A 22,474-nucleotide genomic window follows, 5' to 3' on the forward strand; every position below is an offset into this window, starting at 1 on the left:
GTGAAGTGAAAACCATTTCCAGTCGATGGTTTTCATGTAAACAGGCCATAAGCAGCAGGCCGGCCACCAGTGGTGCTTGGAAATACTTCTAAATGTGTTTTTTTCCAGCATGTGGACGAGAAAACAGTCATCAAATGTGTTCGTAACAGAAGAAAGACGACAGAAACTTCTTAAAGAATCCTGAGAAATATAAAAATGAAAGCTGTTTTTATGTAATGAAGACAAAGTTTTAACTTGTTGATTACCGACTTTGAGGAGAAGCTGTACTTGGAGATATTTTGCTTTTATCAGATTACAACAGCAGACAAGTGAACCTTACACAGAAGGTACTTTTACTGTATAGAGAAAGTGACTGGTGTAACTGGTATAGAATATATATTTATAGGAACCTGCACTTTCAATCTACATAGTCTTTATTCGGTCCAGGTTCTCTTGATTCAATATTTTGAAGTATTTCCAGAAATCAGACAAACTGGAGCTGCAGTATTATTGAATACTGCGATATTGCCCGGATTTGTGAAAAACAGTTAAAACATGATGCTTTGAGATTTGTTGTCATTTGTTGTCATTTGAAGAAAATTGGATGAACATCCGATGTGCAGATGTTTTCTGGAAGTGACCGATAGAGATGGAATCACACACATCTGCATTTCAGCCTGCGGAGTCCAAATTAAGGACTTCCGCAGCGTGGAGAGCGATGCGAGCAGACACAGAGTGTGAGCGAAGTGCAGATGAAGAGCCTGCGGATCCCGCGAGGACCGGATGTTGGCGCTTTCTGAGAATCTTCCAGGCGTCTGTCCAGCCACTCGCCCCTTTTAGTGCCAGCTGCCGGGGATTCGTCACCTGAATGAAATCAAAGCCCTGGCAGGAAGATAATCCTCGCAGTGTGTGCGTGTGTGTGTGTGTGTGTGGCCGGGGGCTCGGCCCATGCTGCCAAAGCGGTAATGGAATCTGGCCGTAGCCCGGGCTCTGCATGGCCAATCTGAACCGGCTCCAGGTTTTCACTGTTTACCCACACATGAGCCCTCGTCTACCCCCCCCTTCCCCCAGAGCCTTCAGACAGGGGGTGGGGGGTGTTCACCATCCTTCAGCTGGTCAGTTCCACCCGGCGATGATTTACACGCATCCATTAGCTCTTCTTAAAACAGCATTAGAGCTTATTTATCTTCCCTGGCTGCAGCCCCCCCCCCCCCCCCCCACCCTCCCCACCCCACCCTTTCACCCACCCTCACCCCCCACCCCCCACCCCCTGCCTCTCACATTAAGGTCCAGAGCTTGAAGGTGAGAGCCGCTGAAAGCAGACCACAAAATGGGCACATTAACAATTCAACAGCCAGGCGAGGAACCATCGGCTGGAAAATCAACGGAGGCACCCGCGGATGATTAACCGGAGATTTACTGCGGCGGTCCAGCAGGGGGGGTTGCCAGGAATATTCTAGCTAACGGGAGTTTGGCAGGGGGAGCCCGACCTTGCCAACGTGGGCGCTGGATATCAAGGCGGGAAGCCAGCGTGGCACGAATGGCTCCCACAGGCCTCGTCGTGCCACATCTGGTGCTCGGGTCACCCGCCATCGCATCACTACTAAGAAACTACCTTGAAACTTCTTCGCGGGTAATTAATCTCATCAAGGGCAGACGTTGGCGCATGGCGGAGACTGCTGAGGCAAAGTTTTCACATGGAGGGACGAGACGGTGGCTCGGCGGGCCCAAAAACCTCCAACACTCCATTCAAATGGCAACAGGAACATTAAACATTGGTGTTTTGTCTTTGTCACTGGAGGGCTGCGACTTTTGCAGTATTTGAGGCTTTTGCAGTCTTCCTGCAGCTTCTACATTGGTATAGTGGATTTAACGTTGGTGGTGTGGATCTTGCAGGTGTCGGGACTTTTTGTAGTCGTGTTCTTGCTTTTGTATATGCATTGTGGCTTTGGCAAGTTTCATGACTTTCACAGCTTCTGTGTCTTTTGCAGATTTTGTGGCTTTTGCAGGTTTACTGGCTTGCAGTTGTGCCTTTTGCAGGTATTATGGGCTTCTTCTTTTGCGTTCAAGCTATTTTGTGATGTGACTTTTGTATTCCAGTTGAGACCCCTTCCCCTCATGTTGCCATTTCTGCAGCAGTGATATGACTTTTGCATTGCAGTGAGTCTTCCGGGCCACCACACATTTGAGCGGCGATGGAAAACGAGTCCGACAAAAAAACAAAACAAAAAAAAAAAAAAAAAAACATGATTCCCACGCCTGCTGCGGCCGTGCCTGCCGCCTGGAACATGTTACATTACAGAGCGATTTCTCTTTTAAAAGGCAGCCTGAGGTGTGCGTTGCCACGAGTGTGAGCCGAGCGCAGCCCTGCCTCTCACTGCACTCATTGATTCAGCGGCGCTGCAGTTTAGAAAAGCAGCGGCTGGATGTGAGAAATGGAAAATAAACAGAGGAGAGCCGAGGGGAGCTCCACGGGAGCTCACCAACACACTGGAGCAGCTTAGAACACAGATCTGTGGTTTTAAGTCCCAAAACTACCCACAGAAACACTTAGTGGAAAATCTAAACGCTGCACTGTAAGCTATTCTTTTTTAACCCTTTCCTCTCTTGATGCAAACACAGCCACTGTGTCGGTCCATGTGAGCAGACTTCCAACGCTCATAAGAAACCCCCCCCCAACATCTGACAGAAAATACACAAGTCCAGATGATTGCTGAGGTTTTCATTGATTTGCAGAAAGCAAAACGGTCGACTGACCATGCACGCAGAGAACTGCTGGAGTCTGAGCGAGAAGCGTCTGGAGGAGTTTGAGCAAGCCTGAGAAAGCTGCCGAAACAACAAATCATCTTTCAAACCAGATTAATGAACGAAGCTTGACTACAGGTACAGACCATTTCAGCTGCTTATTGCAGCGTGCAGACGTCCTATCGGGGCTCATTTTCCCTAAATCAAAAATCCAAGCCGCTTTTATTGAAGTTTTGCAGGAAGTCGCCTATTTAATCCAGTCTATTAAAAAAAAGAAAAAAAAAAAAAAAAAAGAGCCCCGGCTTTGCAAATTAGCGCACTGCAAATTCAAAAAGAACTGATGCAAATGTTTCTCCTGTCTTCCGTGGTTTGATTGAACTACCTTGAGAGCTTTCAATCCATTGAGGTCGTATGAAAACAAATCCTTGAGCAATAGTCGAAGCTCTGCAGAAACGGAACACAGGACAGCTTTTCACAGTCGGTCCAGGCCGAACAATGGGAGCTTTTTCCTGCCGCTTCTGGTGGAAAATTGTTGGTTTAACCTCACTTTGTGCTCATGAAATGATTTGTGCGGTGTCCTGAGGGGGCAATTCAGTCTGCAGATGAGAAGATTTCTCCAGACGTACGACCATTAGAGGGACTTCTTCTCCAATAACAACTTCAAGCGTGCTTCTTGTCCGTCTTGTAAACGTGTTTAACGCAGAGGAACTGCGCGGATCTTCAAGAAAATTGGACGCATGGATCTCCGTTGATTATCGCAACCGCGCGTTTGTGATTTCGTGCAGGGAAATACACCGAATGAAAAACAAAGAAGAGACGACGGGGGGGGGGGGGGGGGGGGGGGATGTAAATATGAAGTGAAACGATGAATTGGGACAACAACTTCTGTAGCAGAATTTTATTCTTAACAAGATTGAAGACCGAGACTCTCCTGGACTCACGGTAGCAGAAATGATATAGTTTATCTGACGGAGGTGAAAAAGACCGGTCCAGAGACCAGATCCAATTAAACCTAAAAACTTTTGTTCAATAGCTCCTTTACTCTGACTTGAAGGGGGAAACCCTGTTAATGTGTGCGCACTAGAAGTGATGGTAGTTATGGAATCAAATCCACTAAAAGAGGTTAGGAAAATACAGAAAGAGAGAGAGAGAACGCCTCCGTCACCAGTAATTGAGCTTAATAGAGAGAAGAACACCGGCAGCGCAGACGAAGCGGTTTATCTCCCGGTTTGACTCGAGGCCACGCATTTCTGCTGCGGTATCAGCCTCAGGTATGAACGCTGCGCGTCGTCAGCGAGACACAGCTTCGCCTTATCTCCACTCGCTCCCGACCGGTCGGCCCAGTTCAAGCTGTAACAACACAGCCAGATTAAAAAAAACTAAACAAAACAAAAAAAAAACAAACAAACTCTCTGCCGTTCGCCGTCTACTTTATCGCAGCGGTGACAAGAGACTCCGGCTCCGAACCAGCCTCGGCCACTCCTATGTGGCCGATACTATCGAGGAAGCTGAAATAGTTCCTGCATGTGTTTACGCCGACAACATCTCACTTGGTGGAATCGCTCATCGATAAGACGACTTCTGAAGGGGAGAAACACTTCAAACCAGCTCCTCGCAGCTTCACAGGCCAAGTACAGCTTTGACGTTCGGGCGGACAAGATGAAAACGATGACGTCCTCGTCCCGCCTCTCGTCCCTTAACCCCGCCTCCTTCTCCGTGACGTCACCGAACGACAACAACATGGCGGACGACCTGCTCCCTGGTGGAGCTGCAGAAGCTGCTGATAAGTCACTTTAATGAGACCACATGTTGGATTTGTTGATTTCTCCGTTTTTTTGCCGCTCCACATCTTCTTCTCTGTGTTTAGTGTATTTTTGTGGCAGTGTTACAGCGCCACCTACAGGCCTGGCAGATGTACTACATCGTTTTGAGTCGTTTTCATGGTGCCGCGTGGACGAAGACGTTTCCTGTGTGAATGGCAAACTGCTTAAGAACGACGAGAAGAAAAAAGGCGGGTGTGGACGGGGCCCAAGTCTGGTTCTGCAGGTTTTTCCTCCTCCCAAGTCTGGTTCTGCAGGTTCCTTCCTGTTAAAAGGGAGTTTTCTTTTCCGTGGTCTCGTCTGCTGCATGCGGAATTGTTGGTGTTTCTCTGTTAAAGTGTCTTCAGATGACTATGTTGTATTTGACGCTATAGAACTAAAATTGAATTGAAATTTAACTTAAACAGTTTTCTACTCAAGTGTTCCCAGTTTTGCTGTGAGGACCGTTGCTTCCGTCCAATTTGAAACGGTTCACGTTTTGCACGGACTCTCTGAAAGAGACATGTTCCCGGTTAAATAAATGTTGCTTCTTCTGATTCTGCCCGTCTTTACGTCCTTCCTTCCCGAGATTGTTTTTCTTTCTTTTTGTTTCCAATGTTTCTGCTTCCTGAGCATCATCAAGCTTTTCTTTTGAAAGCGATCCTCACTTCCTATGTGAAAATACTTAAGAAAACAGCAGTTTGAGAGCATTCGTCAGCATGTGAGAAACACCTTCAGGTTCCTTTGGAAAGCAAAGCAGCCGAGAGAAGCGGAGGAGATAAACACCAACATGTGCAGCGTGGTGTTGGTAGACGGAGGTTATCCAGAGCCACTTTGAAACAGGCCCACATCTAGAAAACCTCCACCCGGTGACATTCGCACACCTTTTAAACCTTTGAAGGATCCACTCCCGGGGATAACGTCCGGTTGCATTAGCACACTTTCCACACGTCAGAGTTTCCCTCCAGAAGTCGACGACCTTTCTGCGACTTTCTTTGAATGAAATCTGCGTCGGCTGTTTCAGCGAGAGTGACATGAAGGAAAGTTTCCTCTCTGGGCACAGAACAGGATGTGGGCCACATGTGTGCAGATGTGGTTGTGTTGCTGAGGCTGTGCACAAGCATGCTCCTCAGACTTCACTTTATTCTAAATTAAATAGAGGAAAACGGAGGAATTAACGAATCTACGAAAAATACAAAAATATAGGACTGACGAGAAGTAAGAGGAAATAAAATATAGAGATGGGGCTGTCATATTTAAGTCATTAGTGGTACAGGAAATGAAAAAAATATGAAAAAATAAAGTAGAATGAAGAGAAAATTATTGGGAAATACTGAGGAAATAACAAGATTATAGAGCACATGATTGAAATAAAGAGGAGATGACTAAAGAGGAAATGATTAAGGGATAGAGCAGAGAGCTAAACCCTCCAGGACCGAGCTTGGACACCCCTGGTATGGAGGAAATTACTGTAATATAGAGCTAATGACTATAGAGGAAATTACTAGAATATAAACAAAGAGGAATATGGAATATGGAGGAAGTGACTTGAAAAAAGGCAGAGGTTACATGAATATAGAAGAAATGTGCAGGAAAAGAATTTAAGTGAAAATGAGAAAAACTAATATTTGTCCTTGCCTCTTCTTTTCCCTTGAAATGCTAAATAAACACGAGCTTCCTGTTAAGTTTTCTTGGTCGTGGACACATTGTCCTCCTTCAGGTCTTAGAGAGCGTCGGGCTGCCGTCAGCGTTCCCCTCCGACACCCACACTTCCTCTGGTTTCTCTCCAGACTGATCAGCTCCGTCAGCCACGGTGGCGTGCGGATGCTCAGATCTGAGTATAATCCCGGGGGATTGGGTGTCCGGTGGAGACGGACCCATCTGCTCAGCAGAGGAATCAGAGGAGGAACTTCCAGGTTCCTGCAGCCCCCCTACTGAGAGCAGACGCTCTGGAAATACTAGGTATACACCTCCTCCGTAGCGCGGCCTGTCTTGCCGCCAAAGCACCGCTTTCGGAGTTTCACGCCGTTTCACATCTCAGCATCAGCACCGTCCCTCTTCACAGCAGGAAAACATATTTCTGGATCTTCTCCTGTTTCTTTACCGCCAACTTATCTTGAAGTTGTACGTTCTAGAGGCACCCACCCTTCGCTTATTATTATTCTGAAGGTCTGAGCAACCACTCCCTGCAACAGGAAGGTGGGGTTGATTAAAGTCTGCACAGCCTGGATCCTTTTGGCTGGAGGAGTGAGTGGCTGCATGAACGGCTTGCTGCACCACAAGGTGATTTGTTTCGTTGCGGGATGCTTCATAATGAAAACCAGCACAGACTCACGTTTTGACAAGACCGGGACTTACAGCTACGGCGGGTCACTGGGAGGCCGGACCGGATACCACATCTCATTAAACACCAAGGTCTCGCCACTCTTCTTGGGTTGTTCCATTCGACTGCCATTATAGGTTTCTCTTTCTCATTGATAAATGCCTCTGCTGCATAACCACGTCCATCAAATGGCATTTGTGGTCGGGGGACATGACATGACGTTTATCCAGTGTTACTTGATCTGTTCATTTATGTGGTTAAAACTATAGAAATACACGAATTTGGTTTGCCGTCATTTTACGACTTGCATTCATCCCGTTTCTTTTGGTTTGCAGCTACAAGGAGATGTGTCAGTACTCCCAAGTGGACACAGTAACCAAGACTTTTAGAGAAGATGTGCGATTATGAAAAAAAAGAAAAGAAAAAGAGTCTGGAATGTGATTTTCCAGAGCTGCGCCGTGAGCAGACCGAAGAAGAGTACAGCTCCACTTTGCCAACAGCCGCTTGAAACGGCTCAGCACTGTTTGTAAGTCCTGTATTTGTACACAGTCGCAGTAATCCTGAAGCAAACTGTGCGTGCGTGTCGCTACCCAGTTGAAAACGTTTATCGACGCGGCTTCATAAACCCTCCACACGTCTGAAACATTTCCTCAAGCACAACCTTCTTCTATGGTTGCCGTTAACGCGCTCTGCCGTTTTACGACGCGGCAACGACGTGGCCTTACTTGGCTCCTTGCCAATAAGAAAAGCAACCGGTTCCTAGGCGGTGAGAGATTTGAGCCGATTCAGCATTGAACCAGCACCTGATTCTTCTTGGTGGAAAAGGGCTATAGCGTCATGTAGACGCCGTAGTAGATATCAACCCCGACTGTGGCCACTCTGGAAAAAGCAAGCAGCTGGAGAAATACTTCGTCTCCTAATGGATTTGTCAAACGTTATTTCATTTTGATATTTTTTCATCAAGTACTTGCAGGTATTTGTGCAAACAAAAGGGGAAAATTTAGATTTGAAAAATAAAAAAAGAGAATGGGCTGCATGTGGCTCCTGAACGGCGCTGCTCTGGATCAGAGGTTCGAAGACCCGCTCTTTGTTCTCCGCTCTGCCAGAACATTACTGTTTTGCTGGTGTCAAATTACGGCGTCTCTGAAAGGGTCTATGTGGATGATGGCCAGTGAGACGTTGGGCTTTCAGAATGAGTTGGATTACGCTGCGCTCCCTCGGACTCGGACTGCCTGTTGGATGAAGTTACGCTGTTCTTGTGAATGAAATACGCCGTAATCTTATATTTACACTTAAGCGCACTCCAGAAGAAGCAAAGCTTGTTTTAGACAGGATGAACTGTGGACCTGCATGAAGGGCTATTATACCATTAATGAGTATATTTTTTGTCTCATTGGTTCAAGCAGAGCAACTCCAGATGAGATTAAAGAATTATCATAATAAGCAGTCATGAATAATGCGTCTTTAGTCTGACCTGAAGGGTGAAATCCGTCATTTCCACTACAGCTCAGTGATTACAATTTGAATCATGATTATCACTTGATTTCTTTCTGGGGCCGATTGTGGTTGAAGCTGCAGTTTCTGCTCTGTGATCAACATCATCCCTTCTCTTCTCACTAAAGGCTCCTTAATGAGGCGTTTTCAAGTGAAAATCTAAACTTCCGTTGCGTTTTGGTGTCCGTTTACACGACATTGATGCTCGGAGCCACTGAAAACACAACTTTTTGAAAACGGCTCTTCGGCAAGTAAAACATCATGTCACATATGAAACAAGTAAAACATCTGGAACTTGGTAGTTTTATAGTTGACAGTCAGCTGTGATAGCAATTTAACTTCATTGTCTGTCCATACGATTGTCCGTGAACTCGCCATTGTTGATATCATCGTTAATAACAACCAACAGCGCCAACTCCTGGCCCGACAGGAATATGATATAATTTTTTTCTGCCATATCCGTGGAAAAAGATGTCATTTTCAAGATGTGTAAATGCAAAACTTTTCCGAAACTAAAAAGCAAAAACGATGCTTTTTCAAAAACCTTGCGTTCTAAATGCAACACAATTGAGTGCAATGCCGCTCATATCAGATAAAATGAGCCTGAGTGTTTTTTCTAGACAACAACAGTGTCTTTTATATAAGTGATGACTGAGACTGGTACTAAGAAAGTACCACTAGTACCACAAAGACTGGTTTGTGTCTGCATGGTATGGATGGTCTGGATGGTTTCCCAGAGCCAATGAGCAACAGGCTTTAAAAACATCCGGGAGCAGAGACCACATGACTCCCGCTGACATTTAATCCATAAGCAACATCACCTTCATCGTGTCTTTTAAACGTCTTTGGATGAAACTTTCTCATTCCCAGCTTGGCTCGGACGGACAGTACACTCAGTTGGCTTGCGGATTTATCTGCGCTGCAGTAAAAGCTCCTTTTCAACTGGTTTACAGCAGCTGAAAAAAAGAGCTGACAGGCAGCACAGCACGGCAGTCAATAACACTCTCCACTGATTTCTACTCCGTCAGTCACTGTGGGCAAAGAGAGCTGGGTGTTATTCACACTGCTTCTCTTCACTGACGTCTTTAAATCTCGTCTTGTGGCGGACGGAAACCTCCTGACGGTACAGATATCGGACGGCGGTGTGCGGCGATGATTCATGGCACAGCTGAGGGAGCTTGTGAGATGCATGACGGCCGCAAACACAAAGCTGGAGAGTTCGGTGAGGTGACGAGGTATCGCTGCTGGGGAAACGTTCGCCTCGCGAACCGCCGGACAGCGTCTCTGTCTGGTACAAGCCAACACTGTCGGTTTGAAATCAAGTCAATAATCTTAAAATGTCTTATGGAGGTAAATTCAGCCTCAGATTGCTGGACTATAAACTTTCAGTCTGGCTGGATGGAGTCCAGGTCACTCAACAGACCGTGGCACCCAGAGAGACAGGAGGTTGAATTTATGACTTACTTAAAAGATCGTTATTTGGTCGCGTCTTGGCAAATGAAAGAGTAGTTTGGGTTCATGTGGTATGAACTCAACTATTCATGTAGATGATCTGGCCACATGTCCAAGTGTCCTTGAGCAAGACACCGAACCCCAAACTGCCCCCAGTGGACGGACTGAAATGTGATTTCTTTACATTTTAAAACACGTTTTACATTATAACATTATCTGACCCTAAAGTGACCAGCATGCGCAGAGGACGGTGTGACGTCACGCCGTTTACTGAAGTGAATATGGATGCTACGCTGGTCAGTGACAGGGTTGCCATATCTGACTCGCTGTTTCAGTCCAAACAACATAAAACCCACACACCTCAATAAACACCAGCCTAGATCTCAACATCAGCATCAATCATGTTAAAACCATAAAACTATTATATGTGTAATAAAGAGCACGTCAAAAACACATAAATACACTAAATAAAGTTAAAAGGTAAGAGACTTTTGCTCCCTAATTGGGGGATACCCGCCATATCTGGCAACACAGGTCAGCGTGTAGATCCATTTTCAAGTGGTTGTTAAATACAAGCGATAGAATCTAGACAACATGAGGAGGAAAACAGAATGAGAATTAGGTAAAAAAAAGAGAGCTCAGCTTTTATTCTGACGGAGCTGCTTCCTCCGGCGCTTATCAGTGACGTCAGTCTCATGTTAATGACGAGGCAGTCGCATGCACACGACTTGACCCGTTCGGACTGTGGCCCCATTGATAGATATCAGATAAATCATTATTCTGGACGCTTTTAAATTCAACCTAAGCTTCATAGGTCAACACAACATTGTCCCACACGTCTAGAATTAGCTTCTGAAGACAATGCGTGGACTCTCGGCTCGCTGCCGTCCTTCGACACGGTGAACGGAGGATTGTGATGGAGCCTTGAGTTGTGTTTGAATCATATCGTCTTCTTTTCTCCAGACAGTCATTGATGCTCAGAGGAAGGTTTTCCATCTAGAACAGTGTGTCCAACCCCCAACTCCCCCTCCCCAGAGTCAGTGGGGGATTCTCATCCGAACGCTGCCAGGACCATCATGAAAGGAAATGATAATTATGGAAAACACACACCAGACGACACGCGATCGGCGCGAGCAAGGCCCGACTGCCGATACGAATGTGTGTTGCGAGAAGCGGTTTGGGACGGAGGGCTGCTATTTACATCCCTTTCCAGAGCGCTTGTCACATTCAATTAATTACTCTCTGGAAGGGTGACAGCAATGATTAAAAAAGAGAAAAACGGCACCCACCCAAAAAAAAAAAAAGAAAATCTGCCGTCTCCTTTTAAAGGCAAAGCCAAGTGATGTCTGAAATCAGCCGTCGAGCTACAAGTTAAAGGTTCGTTTGGTTTCTATTTCCCTGGAGGGATTACGCCGTCTTTTTTTTCTTCAAATGTAAAAAAAAAAGGAAAGAAAAAAGAGGATGTTTGTTTGCAGCGTGTGATCATGGGAGGGATGAAGATGGAGGAGAACCGGAGCTGGGTGGGGGTGTAACGAGCCGCGTCACGGCGTTCCTCCTCATCTGACGTCCGTCAGTCTATTTAACGCCGTTAGATCAATTAGCAGGTGACTGGAGGGCGGAGAAATTTTTTGTTTGGAGCAGAAAGAACAGGAAGGCGCTACTCGTGTGACGGTTGACGGTGTTTAATGTTCATAATGTGCTGTACGTTTGTACGTCTGTATTTGTACCTCATCGCCCCCGATAGAATCTGTGTCCCCCCGCCACAGAGGAACCTGCTTTCTGAAGGGTGGAGCTACAAATCTACAACTTATTAATATTACAAAATGTGGATTGTTACGATCGTGTTTCACTGTCCGGTGTTTTGGTTCAACTGGTGTCCCTGTTAACTGGCGACTTCTGCCACCAGCGGCCAGCAGCAGCCCATGTTAAAAATAAGACAAACAAACGTTACGATACGTTAATCTTTATTGGATATGCGTTTAAAAGGCTTTCACCAGGACAGCTACGAATTTCAATCGGGTTTTTAACATCTGCTGTGAAAAGGGGATGCTCGAGGGAGTTGGTCACTAGTTAACAGGGAGACCAGTTAATCCGAAACACCGGTGGTTAGGGTAACCATCGGTCAACTCAGTGAGCAAGTTAGAGCGAGACAGCATCTCTACAATCATCTTCTGATTGGACTAAAATGTTGTTTTTTTTAGTTAGAAGATTAAAAAAAATTTTATCTCAAAAGATCATAATTTAAACTTCTTAATTACAACCTAATGAACTGTATTTATACTCTTCAAAAGGTTAAATACGTTCTGTGTTTAATTTGGTGAAACAAGTGGCAAAGGAAAGGCTCGTTTGGCTTAAAGGTTAAAGATAATTTAGTTTCTCTGTCAAAGAAAATTGCATCTTATTGAGGAAACCCCTGATTTCATCCACATTCAAGCAAATTTGATGCTTCTTAGACACTTTCTGTCACACGCAATGTTAAACATGTGAAACCAGGCATCATATCAAAATAAAAAGTATTATCAGAAATGAACATCATTTCATTTACAACGCACACACGTGCACTAAACGACAAAACGCTAAACAACATATTACTAATAGCTGGAAAAAAGGCTATAACAAGGAATTGGGGTAAAGTGGATCCACCGACATGGGAACAAAGGACAGACATAATACAGGAAATCTACACAATGGAAAAACTGATGTATCGACTAAGACTACAAGAAGCACAAGAAGACAAATGGAAGAAATTGACTTTTTTCAGGAACCTGGATAGCGACAGACAATTGAAAGACTAATTAACACAGAAGATGAAAAAACTGCAAAAAATTGACAAAATACAATGAAGCTCCCAACAGAGTATTACCTTTTGTTTTTCCCTCTTCCTGTCTTCCCTTTAGCTATTACTTTTCTTTATCTTTCTCATAACTCCCATTTCTGTCTTGTGATGTTAACCTCAATTACATTTGTTCAGGATAAGCTGTTCTGTTCTGTCTGATCGTGTTGAAAAAAAAAAACTAAAGTGGGGAAAAAAGTGAATGAAACTGATGAAGCTCAAGTAAACAGGAGTTTGGCCAAATAGCGACAATGAGCACAGCAGCTTGTGCTGACACTGATATTCAGAGAAGACAGCAGCTCTGCAGCCATAAAACTACAAGACAAGAAGTAACGAGCCCAATGAAAACTTCAGGAACAGTCGCTAAGGTGCTGCTAATGTAGCACATCACTGCTAAAAGTAGTGGGATTACAGCAACACGTTGTAATAATCGTAAACACCCCGTAACAGATTCCTCCTGACACTTTCCATCTGTGCATTCCCGGGATGCGAGGACTCTTCCATGACTGCAGAACCCCCTCCCTCCGCCATGGAGCAGAGTGACGTTATTGGTTGGTGGACTCGCTGTCGAGGCTAAAAATACACGGAGTGAATGAACCCACAGCTGCTCAGCCTCCAGGCCCGAGAGCTGACGCTTCGCTGAAACCCCACTCCCACCCCCACTCCCTCCACCCCGCTTTCTCTGCCCTGCAGGAAATGCCTGGACGTCGCAGAGGAGCCGCGTGAAGACGTTTAGGTCACGTCTCCAGAAAACTCTCAAAAAGTTTGAGAAGAAACGGCAACACGGGCTCGGAGGGAAAAGAAAAGCCCAAAATGAAAATCTCAAACTCAAAACGTTTGGCTCACAAAGCAGCCTCACAGTGTCTTTAAAGGCCAGAACGGGGCGAGAGAAAGAGCACTGTCATTTAGAAGAACAACTCGTAAAGAGACGCATCACACTGTAACTGAAGACAGCATTCTGGCACATCGTGTCTTTGTAGATAATCATATTGTCGCAGCACTTAAAACTGACGACAAAGTTGTCATATCAGGTACTTAGAGCGAATATTGTCCGTATTCAAATGCCAAACTGGATCTATGCACACGTCACGTTTATCAGATTTATTTCTGGCAAATCAGATCACAATACCCAATGACGGTATCGTCTATCGCTGGTGTTCATTCAAACTGTCCTCATCACAATACTTAAGATAGTCACATGTTGGCTTAATATCGACGACACAGCCAATTAATTGATTACAAATGGTTTCTGGCTGCCTCTGCCTCCAAAGCGCGCCGAGCAGCGTGGCCGGGCTCTTACCTGCAGTTGGGCGGAGGGTCCAGGGTGATCTCTGCTAGCTCCTTCTGGATCCTGAAACGAGACGAGAAGGTCCGGCGTTATTACCGCCTCCATAAATTCCGCCCTTTAACTCAATCTGCTAGTGCACACGCTGAACACCTCATTGATTTTCTAATGAGCTCCGGAGCGCCGGGATCGAGCTCCAGAATCAGGGCCCGTCAGCCGGATCAACGCGGCAACGGATGGCTGAACGTGTGAATCTGCCTCTGTTTCACTCCCCGAGCACACATGTGTAAATTGATATTGATGTCAAAGACCCTGTTGGATAAAGGAATCATATCTTCTGTATCAGAGGGAATTAATTTAGCTGATCAGCCGCCACTCTCTCTCTTTCCACAAGCTGCTGGCAGCGTTTCACTCCAGGCTTCCGTCAACACTCTATTCTGCATTCACCCAATCCTTCATACGGCTGGATTTATTTCGTCGGGAACAAAAGTATCAGTCGGGTAAAATTTCATTCATGTACAAGATAAACTGTCATACACTAGTCAGCCACTAGTCGGAGCTACAGAGCCATCAGATCACAGCCTGTCCAAGTAAACAGCCGTTTTCCAAACAGTGTTGGGGGCGACGTTTAAAACAACTCAGTAAAAATTATGCTGAATTTTGACCGTTTCCTCAGAACAGAACTGAACAGAAAGAAGCTGCATTGAAAACAAGCATCGATTTTCCTCGGTGAGTTTTATAAAAAGATGCTCTAAAGCAACAAGACATTAAGTGGATCAGAGATTCCAAATAAATATGTTCTCTACAATATCAACTTGTGTTTTTCTCTTTAAAGAGAAAAAGAGAAAATATTTAGCGAGAGAAACCATGTCCTGGATCCATTTCAAATAAAAAACAAACAAGCCTTTTCTCACTCCATACGCAGTAAAGACATACTGATCAGCTCTTTTTTTTTTCAATGAAATGAGAGTGCAGCGACAAATCCAACCCTGCGGCTGTCAATTAACAAGCCCAGGTATAAAAGCCATGATAAAAGGTGTTAAAAGTAACACACTGCCACCAGGAAAAGTGGCAAGAACATGAGGTCACGATAACCTTTACTGCTCCAAATGCAGCCGTCCGCCAGTCGGGGGCCGAATTCAAAGAGATTTCCCTCAAGATGTTCCAGAGGGATTAACGACGACGGGATGTAGGGGTGGATAACCAGGAAACGTACTGCCCCAGGCCCGTGGCTGAACAACAAACCAGTCATCCCCCCGCTACAGCCCTGTACATATTTGCGCAATGGAGGCATCACGCCGAGTCGGGTCACGTCATCCCCGCCGCCCCTCAGCTGGCCTTATGGCGCTGCAACTGGAGCGACATGTTCTTGACAGGTTGGCCAACAAACTGCAAGCTTAACGCTGAACATGTTGACAGGCCTCTACTGGCTTTCCATCTGGAGAAAGAAAGGCCATCGAGACGCAATCTTCCTCCGATAAAGAGCCATGGAGTGTAGGAAGGGATTCCAGGGTACGATCCAGGGTTGACCCTTCGACAGGCCGTCAGTCCATCGAAAGACAAACAGACGCCTGTCAGCTACTTAGAATAAATCCACATCCTTCTAAGTGCAATTGTAGTCCTTTAATATCACGGAGCAGAACTAAGTCCATCCATATACTTCAGAACGGTCTTAATACTCTTAATACTCAGTGTCAGAGGTTCAACAAGGTTCTGGACGTCTTCCTCAGAGGTTTTTGTTCATATTGACACAACAACATCACAGTTTCTTTACATTTATCAGCTGAACATCCATCATGAGAATCTCTTCTTCCTCACTGGACTGAGGTCTGTGATGGTGGATGTCAATGGAGTCCAGAGGAGGAGGAGGAGGAGGACGAAGAAGACAAAACACTGCACCACTGTGCAGGGACTTATCTTGACCATTCCTACATACATTAAGATGTCGTCTTGTGATTGGCTGATTAGCTATTTGTGTTAATGCGTAGTAGAAGAGTCCAACCTAATCAAGTGTCCATGAAGTGTATATTCATTAGCAGCTATTTGAAGTATTCAATTACAACTTCTAACAGTGCATTTTAAATGTGGGTGAAGTCTGGAGGTTAGCATTTAGCATCCATGCACCAAACATTTCCAGGTCCTCTTAATGACTGTAGACTCTGAACGTTCCTGGAGTTTCAGTGGAAGGAGACGTTCAGAGGTGATTAAGCAGATCTCTCATCACTGCAAACAGAAAAGCTTCTGCAGCAGAAGTACCAGAGGAAACTCCTCGATCGAATAGAAACCAGATGGTGTGTGAAGCATCATGTGCGCCGTTGAAAGGAAGCAGAGCTCATCTAGTCCAGCAGAGACGGATCCATGTTTTAGATGTTCAAGCTTTACTGGTGTGCCCAACAGTTGTCTGCCACTCTTGACTGGACGAAGTTGAATGTCATGTAATCAGGAGGAAAACAGGACAGACACATACGTCTTGCAGTTGGATGTTGAAGAGTCTTCTCAGTCGAATCAGAAGAAATAGACGCAAAAAGAAAAAGTTTGAAAACATCTTGCGGGCAGACGTGGAGTAGTGAGGAAGGCGTAGAGAGAAAGAAGTAGTGAGAAAGGCGCTCGTTGATATCTGATCTGAAGATTATATTATTAGCCACGAGCTAACTAGCCTAGCCACAACGGGCTTCTGGTTTCGGTCCGGACCAATCAATGAGCCGTGCTTCTTCTTTACTTCCGGTCTGGTCAGTGTTTGTTTCGGGCGACCGTGCCCCAAAAACCAGCAGCTGCTGTAATTGCGTGACGTTTTCCAGGCGGTTTGATCTCTAAAGTGAATGTGAACGCCACCGGAACCAAATCAAGGGATGAAAATTCTCCCCCCCCTCCCAAGTGAACCGAGTCCCGGACTATATCCCAGTGTGAAAGGACCCTAAGAAGCTATAAACACTGAATGTATCAATAGAGCTGTGATCTTGTTGGTGGCCTTTTTTTTTTTTTACTGATAATCATTTGACTCCATATCAGTTCTCGAAGTTGTTACCGACGTTTGGACGATGGAATCCAGAGAGGAAGTCGATCCGTGAAAAAGATCCGGGCAGAGCTCAGACAGACAGCTTCATCTTCCCTGAATAGATTCCATTGGTCTCGGTCTTCTGCGCTCATGTTTCTTCTTTGTGTTGCCGTGCCAAGCTTACATATCTGGCGTGGGATTAAATCAGTGACTGCTCCTATTGATCAGGCGGTCTGTTCCATCAGCTTGTTTGTTAGCTGGATGTAAATAGAATTTGCTGTTGTGTGAGAGGGAGGGGAGATGGACGACAGCAGTTATTGTCGACATGATAGATTGTTTGAGCATCGATTCACACCAGCGAATGAATATGAAGCCTTGCAACTTGTTTTTCACTATCGGGGGGGGGGGGGGGGACTTCCTCTGGCAGATGTTTGAAGACGCCAGAGACGAAGAGCGAGTCTGAGAAGCTTTGAGAACACTTGAATCGATCAATCAAACTTTCCTGAGTCGGCACTTTTCATCCCCGCTCAATGTGCTTCACACTGATGATGAGGAAACACGAGGAAGGACAAGGACTCAAAACAAACACTGGAAGAGGTGAACTAAGAGTCATTATTGAACTAGAGAGGGAATTGGATTATATTGGATAATAGTCACATTGAAGTATGTTTCAAGCTTTCTGTGAAATGTTTCTATACGATCCTCCGTCAGACTGTCACAGGATGAATGCTGACGGATCATCAAAGTCTTTGCTCTACATTTTAGTAGAACTATTAGGCATTAACTTGAATTTTGGACGATTTGATTACAAATGGCGAGACCTGACACTGAGTTGGTTGTTGGATTCTTCTTTTTTTTGGTACTTTTTGGGAAGAACAAAGAAGAGAAATTGACAATAATCTCTCTAACAAGCTTTTAAAATGTCAGTATTATTTCCTTTCCTTATTACATTTGGACTGAATGCTCAGCATTACTGTGTTGCTCTCAACAACCTGACTTCAGACTCAACACTTTGACTCTTCATTTTGATTTCATCTAAATCTGACGTGTCAGATACAGTATGTGGCCCATAATCCAGCTCCTGGAATGACCTTTAAAACCGTGTTTAACTCACAAAAGTAGGGCTGCACAATATCTTAAAATTTATCGGTACTGCAGAATCAAAATGTACTTATTGCTAAAGATCAACAAACTATGATAAATAAATTACCAATCTGATTTATTTCCTACTCGGTCACAGGGGCAGAATTAAGGAGCAAAACTAGAGCGCAGACTAAACCACGTCTCGAGTCACTGAGCTCACCCTGGTGTTTCTGGATACGTGGAGAACCGAGAAATTAGCCGCGAGCTCTAGAGCGGAGTTAGCAGTTTGCTAGCAGGTGGCTAACGACAGCTACCTTGCTGCAGCCCTGACTGACGGGCCAAAAACATGACCTTCGCCTCCAGCTTCCGTTGGCGAAGGTATAATAAGTGCAGGAGAAAGAGGCGCGTCATTTAGAAGAACAAATCTCAAAGAACAAAAACATCAACAAGTGTTTGTATTTATCGCAAATCATATTTTCACAGGAATTTTCTGCTGTGCCTACTTTGTCCACTGGGGGGGGGGGGGCACTCTGTTTTAGTAAAAGTCATGGCAATAACGAAACATTGAGACGAAGAACTGAACAAGATGGAGACGCATCTCACAGCTAATGCTAACGGAGTAGCATTAGCACCAAAGGATGGATTTGTTTCTCGCCTTATTGTCGATTCAGGGTCTCTTTCTCTCACCAAGCAGAGAAACACGGGAGGCATGGATCGATAACGCAAATGTAATAACTTTCACCTCGAGCCGCGATGCAAGGTCGATGTGATTTGGGATAAATATAAACACTTCAGCAGATGACATTGAAGCTGAGATTTGGAACTCTTTCTCCTTGAATTTTTAGTTTGAAGAATAAATCGCACTTAATCACACTTTTCTTTCATACTTAAAACTTCTGAATGTGTTGAGCATGAATGCACGGACACGTAATTCACTGATTTGTGAATTTTGCACATTAATAAAACTAATTTACTCCAACACAGAAACTTTAATATATACCAGTCCGACATTACATCAACGTATTTATAGCACACAGTCCAAATTTGTCTAATTTTCTGGGGATTTTTTTTCTTTTAAAAAATTGGAGTGTATGAGTGTACGCTAATGTGAGGGAGAGTATTAAAACCACTCATGAGAACAAGAAAAAATGAATCATGCAAAACGTGGAAACGTCAAGAATAAAGTGGAAACATGTCCTAATACTTATATACTACTCGTGCGGTTTGTCCTTCTGAATCGGAAATGTTGCCGTTTTCCACAAGTCCTCATACTCATAACTATAATGTGTTTGTGAGCTGAAAGTTACTAGAGACGATTCTGAAGTATGGAATCTCAGAAGGTCGACTTTATTCTAAGTACAAGTTGAAAACAAAATTCTACCTCACATCATATGTTTCTCATGAGTGGTTGAAATACTCCCCCGTACTAATGTGTTTGAAAAATCCCGTTCTTTAAAGATTCAGTGAAGATTTTACAGCTCGGAGGACAAGAGGTTCTGGTAAAAAGGTCTAAAAGCCCCTCGGTGGGCAAATGGCTTGCACAGGACTCAGCCGGGAAGAGGGGAAGAAGAAAAAAAGAAGACATCTCTTCAAAAAGAGCCTGTAATACAATCTCCACAGTTATGCTGTCATTCTACATGCCGTGTAATTTTATCTGCAGTATTTCCTGAGGTGGCGAATGTTGCCGAGCGGAGCTGGAGAGGAGGAGGAGGAGGAGGAGGAGGAGGAGGAGGAGGAGGAAGGTGTTTCTGATTCTTCCTGCCAGCTCCCGCGGTGCGCACCACCTCTTTAACCAAACACTCGCCGGCTCCGACGCTCCATAGTCCCTGGAGACGATACGTTGCTCGCCCCGACGCAAGCTAACGAGTCAATATCATGTGAGCAGAGTTTTTATGATGGGAAAGCTTTGGTGTGTGTGTGGGTGTGTGTGTGTGTGTGTGTGTGTGTGATGATTTACTGCTGGAGCTCGCACTGAAAAAGCGACGACCGAACACGGCGCTTGTCAGCCTCCCTATAAAGTGCTCACCCTGCAGGTCCTTATTCTTTACGATGTGGCGATCAGCGGTGATAAGAAGTCGTCTGCCTTCAATTCAAAGGCTGCGAGGACATTAAATCCTGAAGAACCCCCGCCCCCCAATTCAAGTTTATTTATATCGCACCAAATACAACGCAGTCATTTCTAGGTGCTTTTAACGGAGATAACCCTAACAGATCAAATCCACATGAGCGACCGTGGAAAGGAAAAACTCCCGCCAACAGGAGGAAACCTTTGAAGAAACCAGACTCAGAGGTGGCGGCTTTCTGCCGGCCGGTTGGGGTGAGAGGATAGAGGACAGGAAAGGATAGAATAGACAGATAGATTGAGGTAAGAAACAGACCCTTGATCGGGTAGGGGGTAGGGATACAGAGCTTGGTTCTGGTAGGGGGTAAGAAAGAGACCTTGTTTTGGGTAGGGGGTAAGAAAGAGACCTTCTTTTGGGTAGGGGGTAAGAACCAAAGGTCGGACACGTCTCGCGTTTTCTTTTTAAATGGATTTCACTTCGATGAGCAGTCCCAAATCTTTCATTAATTCCCACATTCACACGCCGATAGAGGAGACTGACACACAAGGCGACGAGTTCATCTGGAGATGGAAATCGAACCTTCAACCTTCCGGTTGGGAGACGACCGCTCTGCCAACCGAGCCACAGCCGCCAGTACGGCCTTAAAACTGTCTCTCTATTGGTTTTCTAAACAAAATACCTGCATGACACCAGATCAACTCATTATCGAGAGCACTAGGAGAGCCATATGATCTGAATGCAAACACGTAGGTAGACGATGTTAATGTCAATGTTCTTCCAGATTAATGCTCTGATTTCCGATCAGCACAACCCTGGTACAGATTAACGCTACATATCGGCATTACTTCGGGATTGGCGACACCCTCGATTGTTTTAGGTACCCATCAGTAACAGAGCTCTTGATTTTCAACCATACCGTTCGTCTAAATGATTCTAATCCTGGAAAAAAAAAAACTTCCTCCAAACATCAAACCCCAAAGACCTCAGACCAGTGATCGACGGACCCCGACGACCACACGTACCTCTTGGCGCTGGTGGAGAGCTTGGCGGCGGTCTTGCTGGAGATCTTGGCCTCCTTCTTCTTGGGTTGGGTCTGGTCCCGCTGCTCGGGGCCCGGCTGCTCCTGGGGGGCGGCCTCCCTCTGCTCGGCATCCGAGCTACCCCCGCTGGTGTTGGGACTGTCGTCCGGCCTCGGCTGAACTTCGCTGGACATGCTGACACTGCAAACACCGAAACACAGCGGTCAGGAGACGCAGAGACACCCAGCGCCCGAGGGTTGGAGACGTTTCCCTGGAGAAACTCCCCAGAGGAGCCTCGCAGTACGAACCTATGAGGCCCCGATATGGTCAGACTGGTTTGTCACTGTTTGCAGCTTTAACGGGAGATGAAACGTAGCGGGACTTGATTTGCAATTGGAGGGAGTTTGATTTATCAGTGGAGGGTTGATTTGCAGGTGGGGGGGGGGGGGGGGGGGGGGGGGGGTTGAGGGGTAGGGTTTAAACATGGGGGGGGGTTTGATCTTGGGGCGAGTTGCAGGTAGGGGGTTAATTTTGAGGCGGGGGGTCGATTTTGAGGTGGGGGGGGGTTGACGTTCTCAGATATTTCACCTTTCCTCCTGAGTTCGGTCGGGTTGAATACAAGATGGCAACATGCCTTCGGTCTCATCAGCACAAGACGTCTACAAGGTCACGTTGGTTAAATCCCCCACCACCACCACCACCACCACCCAAACCTTCCCCCCTCCACCCCCGCTGCTATTGATGCTCATGGCAGCCTGAAGGTTAATGCTTCTGCTTCCATTCTGCTGTGGAAAATGTCCGACAAGCTGAACGGCTGAGAACCAACATCACTTCAGACCGGACGTTTCATTGGAGAGGAGATCTTGGGGATCCCATGAGGTGAGGAAGATGATGATGATGCATGGAGGGGGGGGGGGGGGGGGGGGGGTGATGGCTCTTTATCTGTCAGGTGAGGTTAAATCCTGAGGAAGTTAAAAGCTCTAGGAGTGACAGATGGATCACCTTGAGAATCCTTCCATGGAAAGAACCGGGCAGATGTTCTTCTTCTTCTTCCCCTCCCATTCGACTCCCACCCCAACCCCACCCCTGCTCCAACTACCAAACTGTCACAACACCTCAACCGGGAACTCTCGTGCTTGGACAAGCTTTCCAAACTGTCTTATTGGTAAACCTGTAAATAAAATACACCCTGGAGAGGTTTCAGGTTTCAGGGTTCAGAAGGGTGAGGGTTAAAATTCTGTGAAGCTTTGCAGGTCTACTGACAAAATAAATATCAACTATTGCCGACTTTTGACGACATCTTTAGTTTTTCCACACTGTCATTAAAATAGAGAATTCTCAAGCAATTTAAAGGATGAAAAGCAAATGTATCTTCAAAAAATATGACTATGGCTTTAAAGAAGC

The 22,474-nt window shown here is 45.6% G+C and overlaps 1 protein-coding gene across 1 annotated transcript in view; it reads right to left on the reverse strand.

The window, feature by feature from the left end:
• LOC308123215 (ubiquitin-conjugating enzyme E2 E2-like) overlaps positions 1-22,474 on the reverse strand; it is a 45,585-nt gene that overhangs the window by 22,332 nt on the left and 779 nt on the right. Inside the window, exons 2-3 of the mRNA XM_080485578.1 lie at positions 21,074-21,271; positions 13,926-13,976 (exon numbers count right to left, since the gene is read on the reverse strand). Of these exons, the coding sequence (XP_080341704.1) occupies positions 13,926-13,976; positions 21,074-21,264 (242 nt within the window). The 5' untranslated portion in view covers positions 21,265-21,271. The remainder of the gene's footprint in view (positions 1-13,925; positions 13,977-21,073; positions 21,272-22,474) is intronic.

The sequence above is a fragment of the Lipophrys pholis genome, assembly GCF_963383615.2.
Source record: "Lipophrys pholis genome assembly, chromosome: 17".
Taxonomy (NCBI): Eukaryota; Metazoa; Chordata; class Actinopteri; order Blenniiformes; family Blenniidae; genus Lipophrys; species Lipophrys pholis.